The 17,110-nt window shown below is 37.7% G+C and overlaps 1 protein-coding gene across 6 annotated transcripts in view; it reads right to left on the reverse strand.

Moving 5' to 3' along the window:
* LOC127429385 (neural cell adhesion molecule 1-like) overlaps nt 1-17,110 on the reverse strand; it is a 318,093-nt gene that overhangs the window by 37,031 nt on the left and 263,952 nt on the right. For all 6 annotated transcript variants that reach the window (XM_051678384.1, XM_051678381.1, XM_051678382.1 and 3 more), the window contains 2 exons: nt 15,113-15,280; nt 12,406-12,531 (listed from right to left, as the gene is read on the reverse strand). In XM_051678384.1, coding sequence (XP_051534344.1) covers nt 12,406-12,531; nt 15,113-15,280 — 294 coding nt within the window. The remainder of the gene's footprint in view (nt 1-12,405; nt 12,532-15,112; nt 15,281-17,110) is intronic.

The raw sequence follows: 17,110 nt of genomic DNA on the forward strand, positions 1-17,110 counted from the left end.
ACGCTTATGAAGGCAGTTTCTATAACCTGCCACATGCTAACAGGTTCTAAGACGGATAATAGCCTGCATTTAAATGTCATGGTTTGCAGAGCCGAGCTTTGACAGCACAGACATCTCCAGCCTCAAGGACACTGCTGGCTTCTCACAGTGAGATATTTTCTGGAAGTGCATTAGAGCCAGTGACTCACACATCATCACCTTCAATATACCATAATCTATCTAATCTAAGAGAAGGTTGACTTGCATTGAGTTCAACCTCAGAGTGTTGCAGTAAAACGATAAGTATTTGGAGTGGGAGGTAATGATATGATGGGGGCAAAATATTCCTTATTTCCTTCTTTAAGCTTAAAGCAATTAGGCAAGGGCTGTTTGACAGATGACACACTCTGTTAGAGTTTCAAAGACTGTTTGCCTAAAGGGTGCTGAGCTTTTGTCTTCAGATCTACTTCTATCTGCCTCAATCGCCAATTTATTTTAAGGAACTAGATGTTTGGCGACAAAAAAGTGCTTACAGCATCAGAAGTTTGTACGTTGAGGATACCAGCATGTCACTTAAAAATCCCTACTGAAAAACATCCTACAAAAACAGCCTACGGTGGTTTACTGGTCTTAGCAGGTCAAAGACATGGGAGCTTGGTCAAACTGGTCTGTTTGCTGGTTTTAGAGGGGTTTTGGGTACTTGTCAGCTGGTCAGGATTGGGGACCACCAGGCTGAACAGCTAACCAGCTGAGCACCAGATTGGCAAGGCCAGGATACCAACTAGACGTGCTTAAACCAACTAAAACCACTAAATCAGCTAGTGCTGGCTTAATAGGCAGGAACTTAATAGCTTATTTCACCAGGGATACCAGATTTATTTTAGCTTAAAGACAATATTAATATTAGAGATAAACCATTTACTCTTTCTGAATTCCACTGTTATATTGCACAAACTTTCTTTGTAGACACTGCAGGCTCGTTGATCTCACAAAACACTGCCTTTGCTTTACAATTTGGTCTGCATATAAAATACATGCTAAAATTAAACTGTATTATCCAATGCCGTCTGATTAAAAGCTGAGGGGCAGTTACTTTGTGTAGTGCTTTGTAGATATCACCAAGCAGAGGGTGAGGTTCAAAGCACCCAGTCTGTCATGAACACAGACAGAGTGAGAGAAGAAAATTGCTCTGCAGAATAATAGGGGTTATCATAAGTGTTTCATGTCAAGGGGAGTGAACGTGGTGACAATATCATTGCAGAGATCACAATTAAAGTACTCTAGAACTCCAGCAGCAGATGCACACCATCTGGAAGGTTGCTGGCCTGTGTCTCTATCTATGAGAGCTGTATTCACTGGCACTGAAGCAGAGGCACCACTGAAAACCATTAGATGTATTCAGCAACAGATTTAGTTTAAGCCATCTCTCGGGATACAAAATAATAATACAATACAATCTGATGCCACATAAACTGTTTTAGAGTTGACTCTATATGCCTTTTCAAATTGCACTGAGTTGAATCTAGGAGAGGTTTGGTTGTAGAAGCTGGGTTGTATTTAGGATAGAGTCATTTGTGGTACTGGGCTAGCTAGACTGCAATGTAGACTGCACACTCTAAAGGCTCAGGACATTTACATTTGCACAGCAAAATTCCATGGGGGAAATACAGTCATCTCAATGGGAATCCACGCAATCAGGAATTTTGCCTGATGGACTTCCGGTGGTGAAGAAATTTCCCTACATTAATATTGCATGGTGTTCAATTTCGGTAAACTTTGACATGCAAATTTGCAGCGTTGACCAATAGGAAGTTACTTGGTTTGGCATTGATATGATACAATAACTAAGCTTCATGCTTTTTGCCTTTGGAGGTTCAAAGTTGTTACGAAAACACATCGCATTACGAAGACGATCAACATATAATTAAGTAAAAAGATGAGCACTATACAAAAAGTGTACTGAATAGAATATATTTGCTTTTTTTTACATTGCATGCAAGCAAGTTAATTTTGCATGCTGACTATGAAATTATTTCCCTCTTCTGTTGCTTAAGGCTTCCAATCCTGAAGAGATACTGAAGAAAGTCTAGGTTGTGCATATGCAGAAAAACATGATATCTCAATCCAGTGGGATCTCAGTGGTAGCCCTCTTACACAGCCGGTTAAATTATCTTTTGACTTTACCATTGGGTGTATGATTGACTTCAACTGCCTTGAGCTGACCTGCATTACCTTTGTATAATATACTATTTCTAAATCAGATGAGATTTCTGCTGTCTTTATAGGTGCAGTCTTCTGCTGTGGTGCTCTCTGATCTTTTGCTGTCTGTGGTATTCACATGCATATCAAAGAAGACTCTGTCAAAGCTGTCTACTTGCCCTCTGGGTGCGGGGTGACCTCTGAAAAGAGGCTATTTGTCCATTTGTCTCAGTGAAAATTTTAGCTGCCATCCGGGGTGACCCTACTGCAGTGATCCAGAGTGAGCAGACAAGGTGGGTGGTAAGACCAAACTTTTATATTATAGTACAAGTAATTTTATATCATAGTAACAGTTTCACAATATAGTTATTTTTGCTGCAAATATAACACCATTTAGTAATGTCTATTAAGTAATGTTGAAAACTCTAGCGATTTAAATAGTGGTTTAAATAACCTTTAAAATTTAATCTCATTGATATTCATTTACACTCACTTAGCACTTACACTATGTTCCTAATGAAGTGCACAACATGGTCTTGTTCTTTTGTATCCCATCCCATGTGATGTGAATCTGAGATGCTATTCTACTTACTACAATTGTAAAGAGTGGTTATTTGAGTTAACGTCGCCTTTCTGTCAGCTCGAACCAGTGTGGTCATTCTCTGTTGGCCTCTATCATCAACAAGGTGTTTCCATCCACAGAACTGCTGCTCATTGGATGTTTTTTGTTTTTGGCAGTTCCAGAATAGTTACAGAATCTATCAGGATTCCCACCATGGGGCCAATAGCCCCGCAGAGTTGCCCTAAAACCTGCCCTTAAAACGTCACCCTGGTACAAACGTCACACACCCTGCCTATTTCACAAGCAAGAGGGAAACTCTTATTTATAATTTGCCCGCTAGATACACAACTAGCCAAGTTCGGGCACAATATACTTAATCATGTCTTAGTTTTGGCAGGTGCCGTCAATCTGACATTGCACATTTTCATCAGCCCAAATATTCAGAAGAGCCCTGATTTTGTCAACTGACCAGTACTGATGATTCTCCATTCTCCGTTGAACTGCTGAGGTAAGCTGGTAGCTAGAAATAAAAAAAATTGGGAAAGGAGTATCTTGATGCTGAAACCTCTGAGCTGACTCAGCGAAACTCCACCTTTGACACTGACCCCGCCTCAATACTCAGTTTGCCTTCTTTGGCCCATGGGTAATCAGTGGGCCAGGGTGCTTGGCCGTTGGTCAAGAGGAAGCCCTGATGAGGTAGGATGAAGCCCCGGAAGTGACAGTGGGAACGCAACTAGCCCTGGCATGACCTAGCATGCCCTCATTTGGCCCGAAACTGGAAATGCGGCTATTATAAAACACTTGAGTAACAGACAAGACTCAAAACAGTAAAAAAAAAAAAAAAAAATGACTCAATAAGCCATGTTTAATGCATTGTAGCCGATATATGCACACATGCACACTTATGACGGTATGACCGCACATCAGTCGAATGTGGCAAATTGCAACACTGCTCGACAACCGTAAACAACCTACATTTAAACTGTGCCTACACTGGATGCAAGTGGTGCAACGTGTCAATCCAAAATCCCATAATGTTCTACGAAACCTGTGTATGACACAGTTTAGAGACAAGGCAATAGTTTTTTCCTCTGTGTCTGATTTCAAAATCATGTATAGGCATGTAATTGCTTAAATGGTATAGTAGAACCTATACTGTTCCACACATTTCTACCATAGCACTGTATATACCGCTATACCACCCAGCCTTAGGTTGGATTATCCATCAACCCCCCCCACCCCAGTCTCTTACTTGACAAGCATAGCTAGCTTTGTCATTACTCCATCTCAATACACAATTCCAGCCTCTTCACTCACAGTTATAGCCCCTAAAATGGGGCTGCAGGGAGCTCACACACTTTGAATGGCTTGTCCCTGCAGCACATTCTACTGTAATGTGAATTATATACAGTAGTGCTCTTTTACAATTTCTACAGGTGTTGCTGTAGAGGCCAGAGGCACAGCTCCTCGCTCTGGAGGAGAAACAGTCTCATTCATGCCACTGGCAACAACATCTTTTGTGTTCTCCTCCTCCTCTTCCTCCAGTGCTCTGGGCACTCTATTGGCTGAGGCTGTGGGATGGCCTCTGGTGATAAATCTCTGACAAGCACCTGCGAGTGCTTCCGTACATCTCACTCAAAGCTCCATCTATGTCAAAACTCTGCCGCTTACTGCGGAGCTGCTGTTGCTGTATAATGGATGAGTCAATCTGTCATACTTTCCTAACAGTTAAAAAGTCACTTTCAGCCTGAGATATGGGAAAACAACAAATTACTTGATTAGGATTATTCATATTTAAAGAGGGAAAAGAAAGAGACAAGCAAGCTTGCAAAAACATTCTGGTATTGTTGGGCTTTCTTTTGAAGACTCAGAATTGTTGGTGGTATTTAATAAGGCAAACACCAGTACTTCTATTTCTCATACTTTGGGTTAGTGATTTGAACAAACCAAAATAATAAAATAAATAGTCCCACAAAGTTTGTGCTACAGACACAAATTTTACCTCAAACTGTATGGGCCTGCTGTGAAGAGGTATGCCGTTACTTTTATAAGCAATCAGCAATGTACGATACCTGGCAGACGATAAAATGGGCTAGAATATTCCCTAGACTTACATTGGCTATGTTTACATGCACTAATTTTCGTCAATCCGAATAAATTCAATCCGATTGCAAATTCCGAATGTACTGTTTATATGTCCCCTAAACTTTGCAATCTGATACAAATATTCATTTACATGTGCATTACATGTATTCCAAACCAAACTTCTGCACATGTGAAGAGCATCAGTTGTTGTGTTCCGTAATTGCTGTTTTTGCTTTGTTGAGATATCCAGAAAATATGCCAGAAAAGTTTTCTTCTTATGTAACTCACTCTACTCGGCAAACAAAGAATTAGAAGCAGCATCTAACACCCTGTCTGACTTTACCATGTATTTGCCTCATGCTCATTCCTCCTCCAATCTAACCGCAGGCATCTCTGTATGTGAGTACGAAGACATCTGCATCATCGTCCCATCAATCACCACTTAAATTCATGCAGGTATACTACTGGAGAAAGAGTGGATGATGCCATCAATCTCCCTAGATCACAACCACATCACACCACCATTACTAGATACAGTCTCTGCCTCGCCCATTTTCCTTTATTTATTTATTTTTTTATTCCATTGTGTAATGACCATGAGAAAGCTTCCTAGGTCAAATGATCCCCATCACTGTCACAGATAATGAGGACGATATCGAGCCATGCCGAGAGAATCCTGTCAATTAAATTGGCAACAACTTAATCAAAATGTAACCACTCAAGCCAATGTTAAATGCTATTTGGGTTTTACTGTGTAAACAAATATTAGCTATTCTAGACATTGACTGTTTTAAAATTGTGTTCTGCAACACAATCTTCCTCGTACAAACAATGAATTAAACACTAACATTAGCCAACAAGGTCAACCTCATCTTCAGGCGTGAAATAAATAGCATATTTTTTGTGACTTCAGGAGATTTGTATACATTTTGTGTTCTACTAAGGGGTAAGGAGGTAACAGGAAAGAGACTCTAACTCTGCACTCTCCTAGGTCCAAAGCCATCACTGGGGTGGTACCCTTGTTTTGGATTCATATTTGTACCCTTAGGGAGACAAAATGGTACACTCAAAAAATTAAGTCATTACCCTTACTTTATTGAATTGTAGAAAGTTTTTACAAGAAATGTTATGTCTTTCGTTCAGAAGAAGTCAGTTTCATTGAGACATAATTTAATTGGTTTAGGTCAAATTAATGTACTAAAGTAGTTTTAACTCAACTTTTTTTTATGTTGGTCCAACTTAATGTATTTTAATAATCATAAGTATATGCTAGGTGAACAAGTGTAAGGACAGTGAAACTGCTGCACTGTCAATTTAAAAGCAACTAGTAAATCAGAGCTAAGCAGCACTCAAATCAAGTATCACTTGAAAGTAAATGTCCATCCTCAACCTAAGCACAAGCGCCATTCTTCACCACAATTGCAAGCCCCAAAACTCCAGCATTACAGACACTTTTTTTAAATACCACTATAAAAAATAAATAAATAAATAAATAAATAAATAAACATTAACAAATCTACTCCTGTTCTCATCTTGCTCAAAAATGCATAAAATGACACTTAATTTCAACATTTGTTCTCCCTATTCAGTCCCATGCAAAGCATGCTGGGACATGGAAACCCCCTGCCCAGTTTCATTAATGTGTTATTAACACCACAAAAAGTATTCATGTAGTCCCAACTAAAATGGATTAAGTGAACTTCAATTTTACAAATTTAAATTGGTAGAACGCTATAAAATCAAAATGAAAAAAAACAAAATGTTCTGCAATTGTGTTGCTTTAGTTCATTTAAATTAAGTCAATCCACGTTATCACAATTGCAAATTGTCCAGAACGCTGCTGCTAGATTGTTGACAGGTTCGCAGAAACAGGACCATATTACTCCTATTTTGTTTTCTTTACATTGGTTGCCGGTCCATTATAGGATTGATTTTAAGATTTTATTGATTGTTTTTAAATCTTTAAATGGCCTTGCACCATCTTATATTTCAGATTTGCTGCAATTTTACTCACCGTCCAGGTCCTCTGACCAGAAACTCTTGATTGTTCCCAGGTCTAGACGTAAATTATGGGGGGACTGCGCCTTTGCAGTTTTGGCCCCGAAGCTCTGGAACAGTTTGCCTTTGTACATTAGAATTGCCTCCACACTGGTGTCATTTAAATCTCTATTAAAAACTCTTCTTTTTTCCCTGGCTTTTTTATCGAACCCTGTTTAATGACATGTTGAAATCTTGTTGTTTTATGTTGAGTAGTTAGACATCTGTGTTGTATAAGTTTGGTGTGTACTGTATGTTTTGCTTTTTGCATATGTTATTAGAATTGTACAGCACACTGGTCAACTAACTGCTGTTTTAATTGTGCTTTATAAATAAATTGCCTTGCCTTGCCTTGCCTTAAATTAAGTAACTTGAACAAGGAGGACAAACTCTTTTTTTGAGTGTACATTTTTTTGTTCCCAAAGGAACAAAACATAAATAAACATTTAAAGGTACACAATAGGTCCTTAGGTTACATTAGAGTATGTACCTAAAATGAGTTATGCATTTTAACAAGAGGTACAGAAAAGGTCTCCTTGAGGGTACCCATCCAGTGACGGCCCATGTAACTTAAACGGTACCTGGAAGTGTACTGAATCAACAACCATGTTTTACACTAACTTTCTAGAATATATATTTAAATAGTGGGTTTTAATCAACAGACCCGAGGGATCCCAGACTATATTTTTCTTGTTAAGCCACACACCAGCCTAACGCACCAGATTCAATTAATCGTGTTTAATCGTGTTAATTGTTTCATGTTGTATGATTTAGCTGAACCAGGTGCATTATTAGGTGTTGGATAAAATAGCACTACAGGATTGGAACAAAAAAACACTGGTCTAAATCAGCTCATTTAAAACCTTGATACTTGTTTAAATAATAGAATGGAATTCCATCTGGAAAGTACATGACACAACAGATATAATTGTTACAGTCTTTAAAGCATAGGCTATAATCACAGTTTTTTCCCCCACATTAATTCAGTGGACAAAAATGTAGAAATTCCATTTTTATTTCACTAATATATTAAAGTCCACTTTTAGTGAACACTTACAGTATTAAATTCTCAAAACACACTTATTTAAAGACCTCATGAAATCAATGAGTTTTGTGCCTTTTAGTCAATGTCCATTAGCTTTGAGGCCTATCAAATTCTTGTTGGCAAAATTACATTTAGTTAAATACACATTTTAAATGTACAATCTTTCTCTTCTGGAAAAATGGACCAAAATATTGATGACTCATCTTGTTTGCAGGGGTGTGTACAAATTTTTGTCCAATACAACGCTCTCTAGAATGACAATTTTCCCCTCCTAAATTATAAATACCACCTGCCTTGAACTAGCAATAGCAAGTAGGAAATGATGGTTGTGAAGTAAACTGAAGCCTATTGGCTTTTTAAAAAGTCCCATGTCCCACTTTTTAACTGTTAGTCCCAACTTCCTGTTAAAATAGGAAATTCGTCAATGCAGGAAAGAAAAACCGTGCTCGACAGGTCATTTCATGGAGTCTACATTTTTTTTTTTATTTGAGGCTTTAAAACATTTTCTTAAGGCCTACTAGTAGATTTGGCAGGAGTGTTGGAAGTAACTGGGTGAAATGGAAGGAAAATGGAAAAACAAACATTATATGAGAATGAAAGAGCATAGAGGTGGAACACTTACTTCTGAAAGGGAAGCCTGATGTCCAACGGAAACGAAATGATGAAAAACAAGATGAGAACCAGAAAAAAATCAGTGAATGTGAGAACATAAATGGATAAAATGGAGTAGAAGCCAATGCCAACTTGCTATTTTGGGGCTCATCTCATAAATCAATAAGAACATTTTCCTTGCTGACTCACATTTGGCCTGAATATACTATGTGTATGGTTTGTGAACTCCCAAAATGGCAAAACTGGGTGAACCAATTAGCAGTTGAGAAATGAGTGCAGACGAGAGAAGGAATGTGGGGATAGAGAAAGCAGAGGGTGCCTAAGCAAAAATGAAATATTATAAGAAAAATGACAAGAATCCATGATAGCATGCCTCTGACTTATATTAACTCACTCCTGCCAGCTATGAACCATTCTACTGCCAGCAGAAGAATAAACAAGTCTGGTTTTGTGTTGTTATTTTTCCCTTTTACCCATTTTTGTAAGATTTCCTTTTAGCTTCTGGGTACTCAAAAGGCAATCACGTTTATTGCGGTGTGGCCTCTTTTTGGTAATTTTGAAAGGGATCTACTGAATAAATTGGATTAATAAAGTGACATGGAAAGAGACTTTTTATGCAATTTAAACTTTAGGCACTTAATCCCTGCAAGTGTATGAGGAAATTGAATAATCAAAGTAGTGCTGTGTTTCTGCTCATCCCACATTTCTTGCAAACTGACTTTTCTAATCTGTTTCCAGGCGGAACATTCTGGGCCTACAGCTTTGTGTGACACACAGTAATTAAACGTGTAGATTTGTAGGAATTTTGAAAGCTGCATTGAGAAATCTAAATATGGATGATGTTTTATTAATGTAGAGAGCCCCAGAATACACAGTCAATCAAGTACTGCAAATGAACCTCAAACTGCACCTCATTTTAATCTCAGATAGCACAATCTGAATATATGCCCCAAAAGCAATAAAGCAAAACTAGTACATGTGAAATGTCATCTGGAATTATCTTCAACTGGCTGCTTTTGTTAAAACACTTATTATCTACAATATCTCCAACATATTTCAGTAAACTGCCTATAAACATGAATGCAAGTGTTCTTACTTATGTGTGTAGAAAAAGTTCTCACACAATTTTTTACACAAGATTTAACAAGTGTGTACGCACATACATTTGTTCTTACCACTGACATAAGGTCGATGAATCTGGATTATTCTAAATGAGAGAGCAGATGCCCGTAGTAAGTAATTAGCATAAAACACGCCCAAATCATGTTCATATATGGGCTTTCCACACAACCTGTACAGCCATTCATCACTCTCTGCAAACAAATCCTTGCACTCTTTTAAGATGTGCTCTTACTTGAGAAAACACGCTGCAAGATCTTGGAGTAAAGTAAAGTGTTCCATTCTCAAAACCAATTGAAACATAATAAACATCTTTTAAACACTTAGGCCTTGACTGGACATAATCGGTAGCATTTTTTTGCAGTACCTATATCAGATCTAGCTATAATGTACATACTTTTTGTTACCTAAATAACTAAAATGTATTGTTGTGTCACTTAGCGCTCTATTTTCGTGAGTGCACAAAGCCGTGCACAACTTCTTATCCAATTTTCGTGAGAGCGCTTATTCTAAGCGCAATTTTGGTGCCAACGCAAAGCGCAATTGAGCGTGGGTGGGAGTGTCTGCGCTATCTGTGGGTGTATGCGTGCAAACCGGGGGTGTATTGTATGTAAACGAAGTGCCGCAAAGTGGAATTTGCTATTTTCCTGAGGAATAGGCCATTGCACTAAGATTTTGCAGCGCAAAACGTCTAAACTCAGTTCTTGCATTTGCAGTTTGGAGATTCCACCAGCAGGTGGTAATAAAGTCCATGTCATAACTCTGAAAATATAGTGGAACATCAAATTATGTCCATGACTATCAATGTTGTAGTCGTTTTATAAAAACTAATATTTATGAGATTTTTTTTATTAAACTATCTTTAGGTCATGGTTTGTTTTTTGTTATACATGTATTTATAATACATTTACAATTGAATTTACGATCTAATTTGTATTGGTATTTATCCACTTTAAGTTACTGCAAAATGGGCCAGTGGAAGAAGTTGGAGAAAGTAAAATGTTTGGATTTGGCATGATTTGTTTTGACCACTTCATTATTTTGATTATATTTTCGTTTCGTTTGAAGTGTAATTTGAATTTAGAAATATTTTTTAAAACTTGATACCAATCTGTCCTTTGAAAATCAAATTTCCAATGTTTGTAGAACAGCATTCTTCCACCTCAGAAATATCGCGAAGTTACGACACATGCTCTCTGTTGCTGATGACAAAAAACTAATTCATGCGTTCATGACCTCAAGACTAGATAATTGTAATGCATTACTGGGAGGATGTACTGCAAGTTCAATAAATAAACTTCAATTGGTTCAAAATGCAGCAGCCAGAGTGCTGACTAGAACCAAGAAATATGATCATATTAGCCCCATTCTATCGTCGTTATTAATTAAAAAATTCTGTTAACTACATAAAAAGCTTTGAATGGTCTAGCTCTACAGTACTTAAGTGACCTTCTGTCATACTATATTCCATCACTTTCATTATGATCACAAAATTCTGGCCTGTTAATAGTTCCTAGAACATCAAAGTCCACAAAAGGAGGTAGATCCTTTTCCTATTTGGCTCCTAAACTATGGAATAGTCTCCCTAACACTGTTCGGAATCACCTTTGTCTATTGATGGACTATACTCTTTAAATAGAATACACAGACTATCAATTAATTGCCAACAATAGCCTTCATCAGCCAACTAACAAAGGACAGTGCATCTATGTGAACTTCTGCAGTTAATTCAGGATGGACTTCAAAGACATTAGTCATTAATCTTACAGTTCATACAAAATCTGTTTAAACACTGGACCTTAGCACTGCACACAAATAACTAATATTGGCATTATATTCATGTTGTTTAACTTGAGGGGAACTGGCCCCCAACAGTGAGCCTGATTTCTAGCAAGGTTATTTTTCTCCATTAACCAACATCTTACGGAGTTTTGTGTTCCTTGCCACAGTCACCTTCGGCTTGCTCACTGGGGTTCTAAATTCAATTATTATTTAATTATTTATTTTTATACACAAAATTCAATCATATTTAATCAAATTTCACAATGATGACTCTAAGACTTTATAGATATTACAGTTTTATTGTCTGTTAAAGCATGAATTTCTGTAAAGCTGCTTTGAAACGATGTGTGTTGTGAAAAGTGCGAACTTATTGATGAAACTAAAGTTTTATTCACAAATACTTGCATACGCATGGTTAATGAATGAAACCGAAGGTGCCTGGATGTCACACTTCATGAATAAAAATAGAGATTTTACAGTTCCTTAGGGTCTAATCCTTATCTGATCCTGGTTATGAGGTTAAAGATGGCTTCACCTTCAACTCTACAGAAGAGTGCCCAATCCACATGGACAACACTTAACAGTGCACACAGCTCTGAGTAGACCAAAGAGACACAGCTGCTTCCTGGCACATGTTGGCACCAGCAAAAGCACTGTACAGATGGGGAGAAGCATTACAACACCAAAAGCACTACTGAGGTGAGAGGCTTAAGGGACTAGCCTTCACGAATCTGTTTAAACACACTGAGGCACACTTAAATAGACACGCACACACACAAATACAGAATCACACAAAAGACAAGCAATGCATCTCCTGGGGGAGAGATCCAGCAAGTTGACAGGGTCTAGGACAGAGATGCATTGTGGGTGGTGAGGTCTGCTGCTGCACTGAGGGGGGTATGATGGGTAAAGAGTTCGCAAGGGTCATATGATAAAAGATTGAAAGAGGGATAGAGAGAGAGAAGTCTGAGAGAGATGCACTTACGGACAGGCTGGGTTTTAAAGGTCTCTGGGGGGCTGCTCTCTCCTTCACCCTTGCCGTTGATGGCTGACATCTTGACCTCATAAACAGTCTCAGGCTTTAGCCCTACGATGGTGATCAAGTTGAGACCTGAAGGATGACAGATTTAGAGTTCCGTTAAAATACCTGACATAGAAACATGGATCAAATGATAAATCAGATGAATCAGATGATAAAATATGTCAGGCCTTTAACGGTACGGTGACAAGTATATTCCACACCTCTTTAAGAACTGTAGTTTTCTAATTATTTTAATTACAAAGCAGATACAAGGCACAGGCAATGTCTTTTTAAATGGCACATACTGTATTACCTCTGCACATGACCTGTAGTATTGGTCTGTAGTAAGTTTATTTATTTATGGTCCATTTATTGTAGTAAATCAGTTAGTTATAAACTAGAGGTCAACCGATAGTGGATTTTGCTAATACGATAACTAGAGTGGTGGAAAACGCCAATAACTGATTAATCAGCTGACATTTTTTTTGATCGATTGATAGAATAATCAAAGAGTTCTTAGTCTTTCCTTACTATGACGGGCACATACATTGAGGCTACAAGAGTCCAAAATGAATAAAATCCCAAAAGCAGTTTATTTTGTAACCAAATTTCTAATAATAACCAGAAAATTAAGATTTGGTGCATAACGTGGGACTTTTAACTATAAACAAGCCTGAAATACACCAGGGACTTTTAAATAAAAAATTACAGAGACTTGGCTCCGTTACAATGCTCTACATGTAAGTATTGTTCAAATAAAGCTTTTTATTGCCTGTAATATTCACCAGATGAAGAGCTTTGCATATATACAGTATATATACTGAATATGTACTGTATATTATTCCACCAGATGAGGTTTATTTATAAAGCATATATTTTCGCTGATAACCGATAGTTCCATTAAGCAACTATTGGCACCAATTACTCGTTAAAACCGGTTATATATAAAAGGATCTACTGATTTGTTTCACTCATTACTCAGAAGTTGTCCCAAAAGTCATTGTGCAGCATTTTATGCTTAATTTTTTTTAGTAAAATACATAACTACCTGTATATTTCAATTAGGCCTGGGTTTTCTGATTACGTTTAATTTAATTACGCTCTTAAGATTGCAAATCAATTCTGCTACAATTGCTTCTCTCTAATCTTGAATTTTTCTTCTTTTTAAAGAATAGAAGGGACGAGTCAAAATTATTTTTGTGGTAATCAACATTATGCCACAAATGCTATTGATTGAGCTTAACTTGTATCGAACCTGGCATAATCATTTAACAGATGCACATGATTGCAAAAAACATGATCACAATTATAAGATTTAGTGCTGTACTGAACTAATCCATGTTGCAAGTAATGGGCTTACAAGTTGTCCATAGCTTTTGGAATGTTTTCAGGTGCTACTTAGATAACGATAGTTTTGAAAAATGTAATACCTAATGTTACCTCGTGATACCTAATGCATTGAATAATGTTAACAAATGGAACCTTATTGAAAAGTGTTATGATTCATGAGAATGATTCTTAAATCGGACATCACCAGTGCCAGCTGCTTGTGCTTTTTTGTAGTCACTCAACAGATTTTGATAAATCTGGTACCTTTTCTTTCAGACTGCTTAAGGCTGCACTGTATTATACACCAGACATATGCATATGTGACAGGCTGACAAAAGGTTGAGTGATCAAAAAGACATCGGTTGAGCAGGGATGTGTGTGTGTATTTAGTTGGTAGACTGCTTCGTGAAAGCCTGTGTTTAAGTGCGTGTGCACATGGCTTCTTCTGACGCATGTCCCAAGGAGGTCTGGCAGAGCGAGTGCACTGTCAACAGTGAGCTAACTGACATCTCCCCCCTTGAGAGACAGACAGTACCCACAAACAGAACACATGTCAGCCTGTGACAACTGCTCCAAGCATTCCTATTTAGCATTCAAGTAAACCCTCTCCTTTTCCCACATTTGCTCATTCTATTTTTGGTCAACTCTGCATCACATTTCATGCTTGCCAGACAATATCGCCAATGAAATGGTCTTTTTATGGCAGCAGGGAATGGTGAAATTGCTAGCAGCAGTGAAAAGTGTTTAGTAGTGATACTTGTCCAAATCCACATATATAGATATAATATAAAATGAATGATGAGAAGAAAGACTTGTTAGTATCTGAAGTGAGTTTGATTCAAGCATTTATAATCGATCATCATTTTCATGATCTGATGCATTATGTAAAACTTTCCCCTCCAGAATGTTCATTTTTAGCAGCAAGAAACTAGAGTGACACCTTTTTTTTATTTTTTGTCAATACATCCCATTTGTGATCAGATTTTCAAAAGCAGCCCACCAATAATTTTACAATATACTAGCGACCAACAATACAGCCACTTGCTGAGAAAAAATCGCTATGTTTTAATGGGGTGAAAGGCTTTGAAATGTTTTTCAAAATGGCTGTGCTAAAATCGTTGTTATATTACAATCATCTCAGAATATGTGGTCATTTCAGTATAACACAATGCCACGGAACCAAGATCAACCTTCACACAAATGATAGAAAGCTTTTACAGTCTCACAAAAGCTTGTCTATATTGCTTTCTCTCTCCATTGCTTCCAGTTAGCAATAAATGTTATTATAGAGTAATGTGTGTGTGTGTGTGTGTGTGTGTGTGTGTCTGGTTTGGACACTCACCATCCGCAACATCATACTCTCTGTCAATCCAATCTTGGCCTGCTATCCTCCACTCAGCCTTATACTTGAGAATGGGCACTCCTCCACTGGAGGCAGGCTCATCAAACTCCACGTGCGCCGTGCTGGAATACGGTTCCACACGCTCAATAGATGGGGCCGAAGGCACATCTACAGAAAACACACAAACTGTAAGAAATAACTTCTGTACACAAGCAGCACACAACAAAAATTAGAGTGAGGCAATAAATGATTATGGACTTAAGTCACCAAGAGAACAGTTATTGCGGTGGCCAGTACAGAACATAAAATATCTTGCAGACAAACCAAGATATTCATTAATGGGGTCATATCAAGTATGACAACATACTGTAACTTTCATAGCTCAAAACATCTAAACATATATTTGGCATTTACTGACACTAAGCTGCAAAAATTACTCATTCTGAACCCGATATGCAACTTACGTTTGCAAGATGAATACATCAACACAGGACCGTCAACGTTTACACATCAATGCACCTACAGGGTGATCAGAAGTCCCGCCCAGTCACAGTGAGGTAATAAAATTAATAATAAACTAATGATAAGGGTTAAATATGGGTTAAAGAGATAATTCACCCAAAAATGAAAATTCTCTCATCATTCACTTAGCCTCATGCCATCCCAAATGTGTTTGAATTTCTTTCTTCTTCAGAACACAAACAAAGATTTTTAGAAGAATATCTCAGCTCTGTTGTTCCATACAATGAAAGTGAATGGTGTTCAGAACTTTGAAGCTCCAAAAATCACATAAAGGCCACATAAAAGTAATCCATAAGACTCCAGTGGTTTAATCCATATCTTCAGAAGTGATGTAATAGGTGTGGGTGGGCAACAGATCAATATTTACATAAATACCACAAATCTCCACTTTCACTTTGAGATTTAAGTAAAAAAGGACTTAAATATTTATCTGTTTCTCACCATGGCATGAGGGTGAGTAAATGATGAGAAAATTTTCCTTTTTGGGTGAACTATCCCTTTAATAAGTCTATCCAAATAGTGCTGTTCCTGACTATGTGTACCACCTGCTACTTTTATTTTTAACCAGGTCCAGGAGCATTTCAGCTTTTCATTTTAACAATCTGAGTAGCACATTTCAGCGTGGAATGTTTTGTGAACCTGCCTCAATGTAATGCGAAGAGGTTGTTATTGTAGGATAGGGGAGATAAAAGTACTGTATATTGGACTTGTCAACAAAGCCACAGTGCATAAGAATATGTAGTAAAGTGCTCATTTCACATCGAAGAGAGCATTTACATAGAACTCTTAAACATACAGTAGTGAAAAACTGCACATTTAATTCTACAGGTCAGACAGAACAGAAGATGGAAAATGGCCATGAAAAACTAAATTTTGACACAAAAATGTGGACCTCAGAAAGAAAAAAAAAGAATAAAAATGTATGATGTGACCCCTTATTCCAGAACACTATCTCCCAACCCCCCCCCCCCCCCCCACCCCAATTTAACTATATAAACTGCCATTGTGAGAGTGTGGCAGCCTGTGAGGTAGAGAAGAGGCGTCACTTTAGCTCTATCCACTGCATTTAGACGAAATAATCCCCTCATAGACGTCCACACCATTTCACATCTGCCCCACTTTATAGCATACAAAAAATATCAGAGGCAGCATCGCAATTAACTGTCTGCGCTGCAGCCTGAAAATTATATCCCTGCTGTTTTTATAACCCAAGAGTCTCAGCCTAAAAAATACGAAAGTAGGCTCTGATCTGTAGCTAAAGCAGCTCTGTCTGGGGGTGATTTAACTTTTGCATACCTTGTGGATTATACATAAATACTAAGAGGGAATTTAGAAGTGTTTTTCTTTCCTGTGTTAAAGGGAAAATTCTGTCAACATATTGTTTCATGGCTTTTGTTTTCTTCCATGAAACACAGTAAGGAGATGTTAGGCAGAATGCTAGCCTCAGTCACCATTCACTTTCATATTTTTTTTAAT

Source organism: Myxocyprinus asiaticus, chromosome 38 (assembly GCF_019703515.2).
Source record: "Myxocyprinus asiaticus isolate MX2 ecotype Aquarium Trade chromosome 38, UBuf_Myxa_2, whole genome shotgun sequence".
NCBI classification, from domain to species: domain Eukaryota; kingdom Metazoa; phylum Chordata; class Actinopteri; order Cypriniformes; family Catostomidae; genus Myxocyprinus; species Myxocyprinus asiaticus.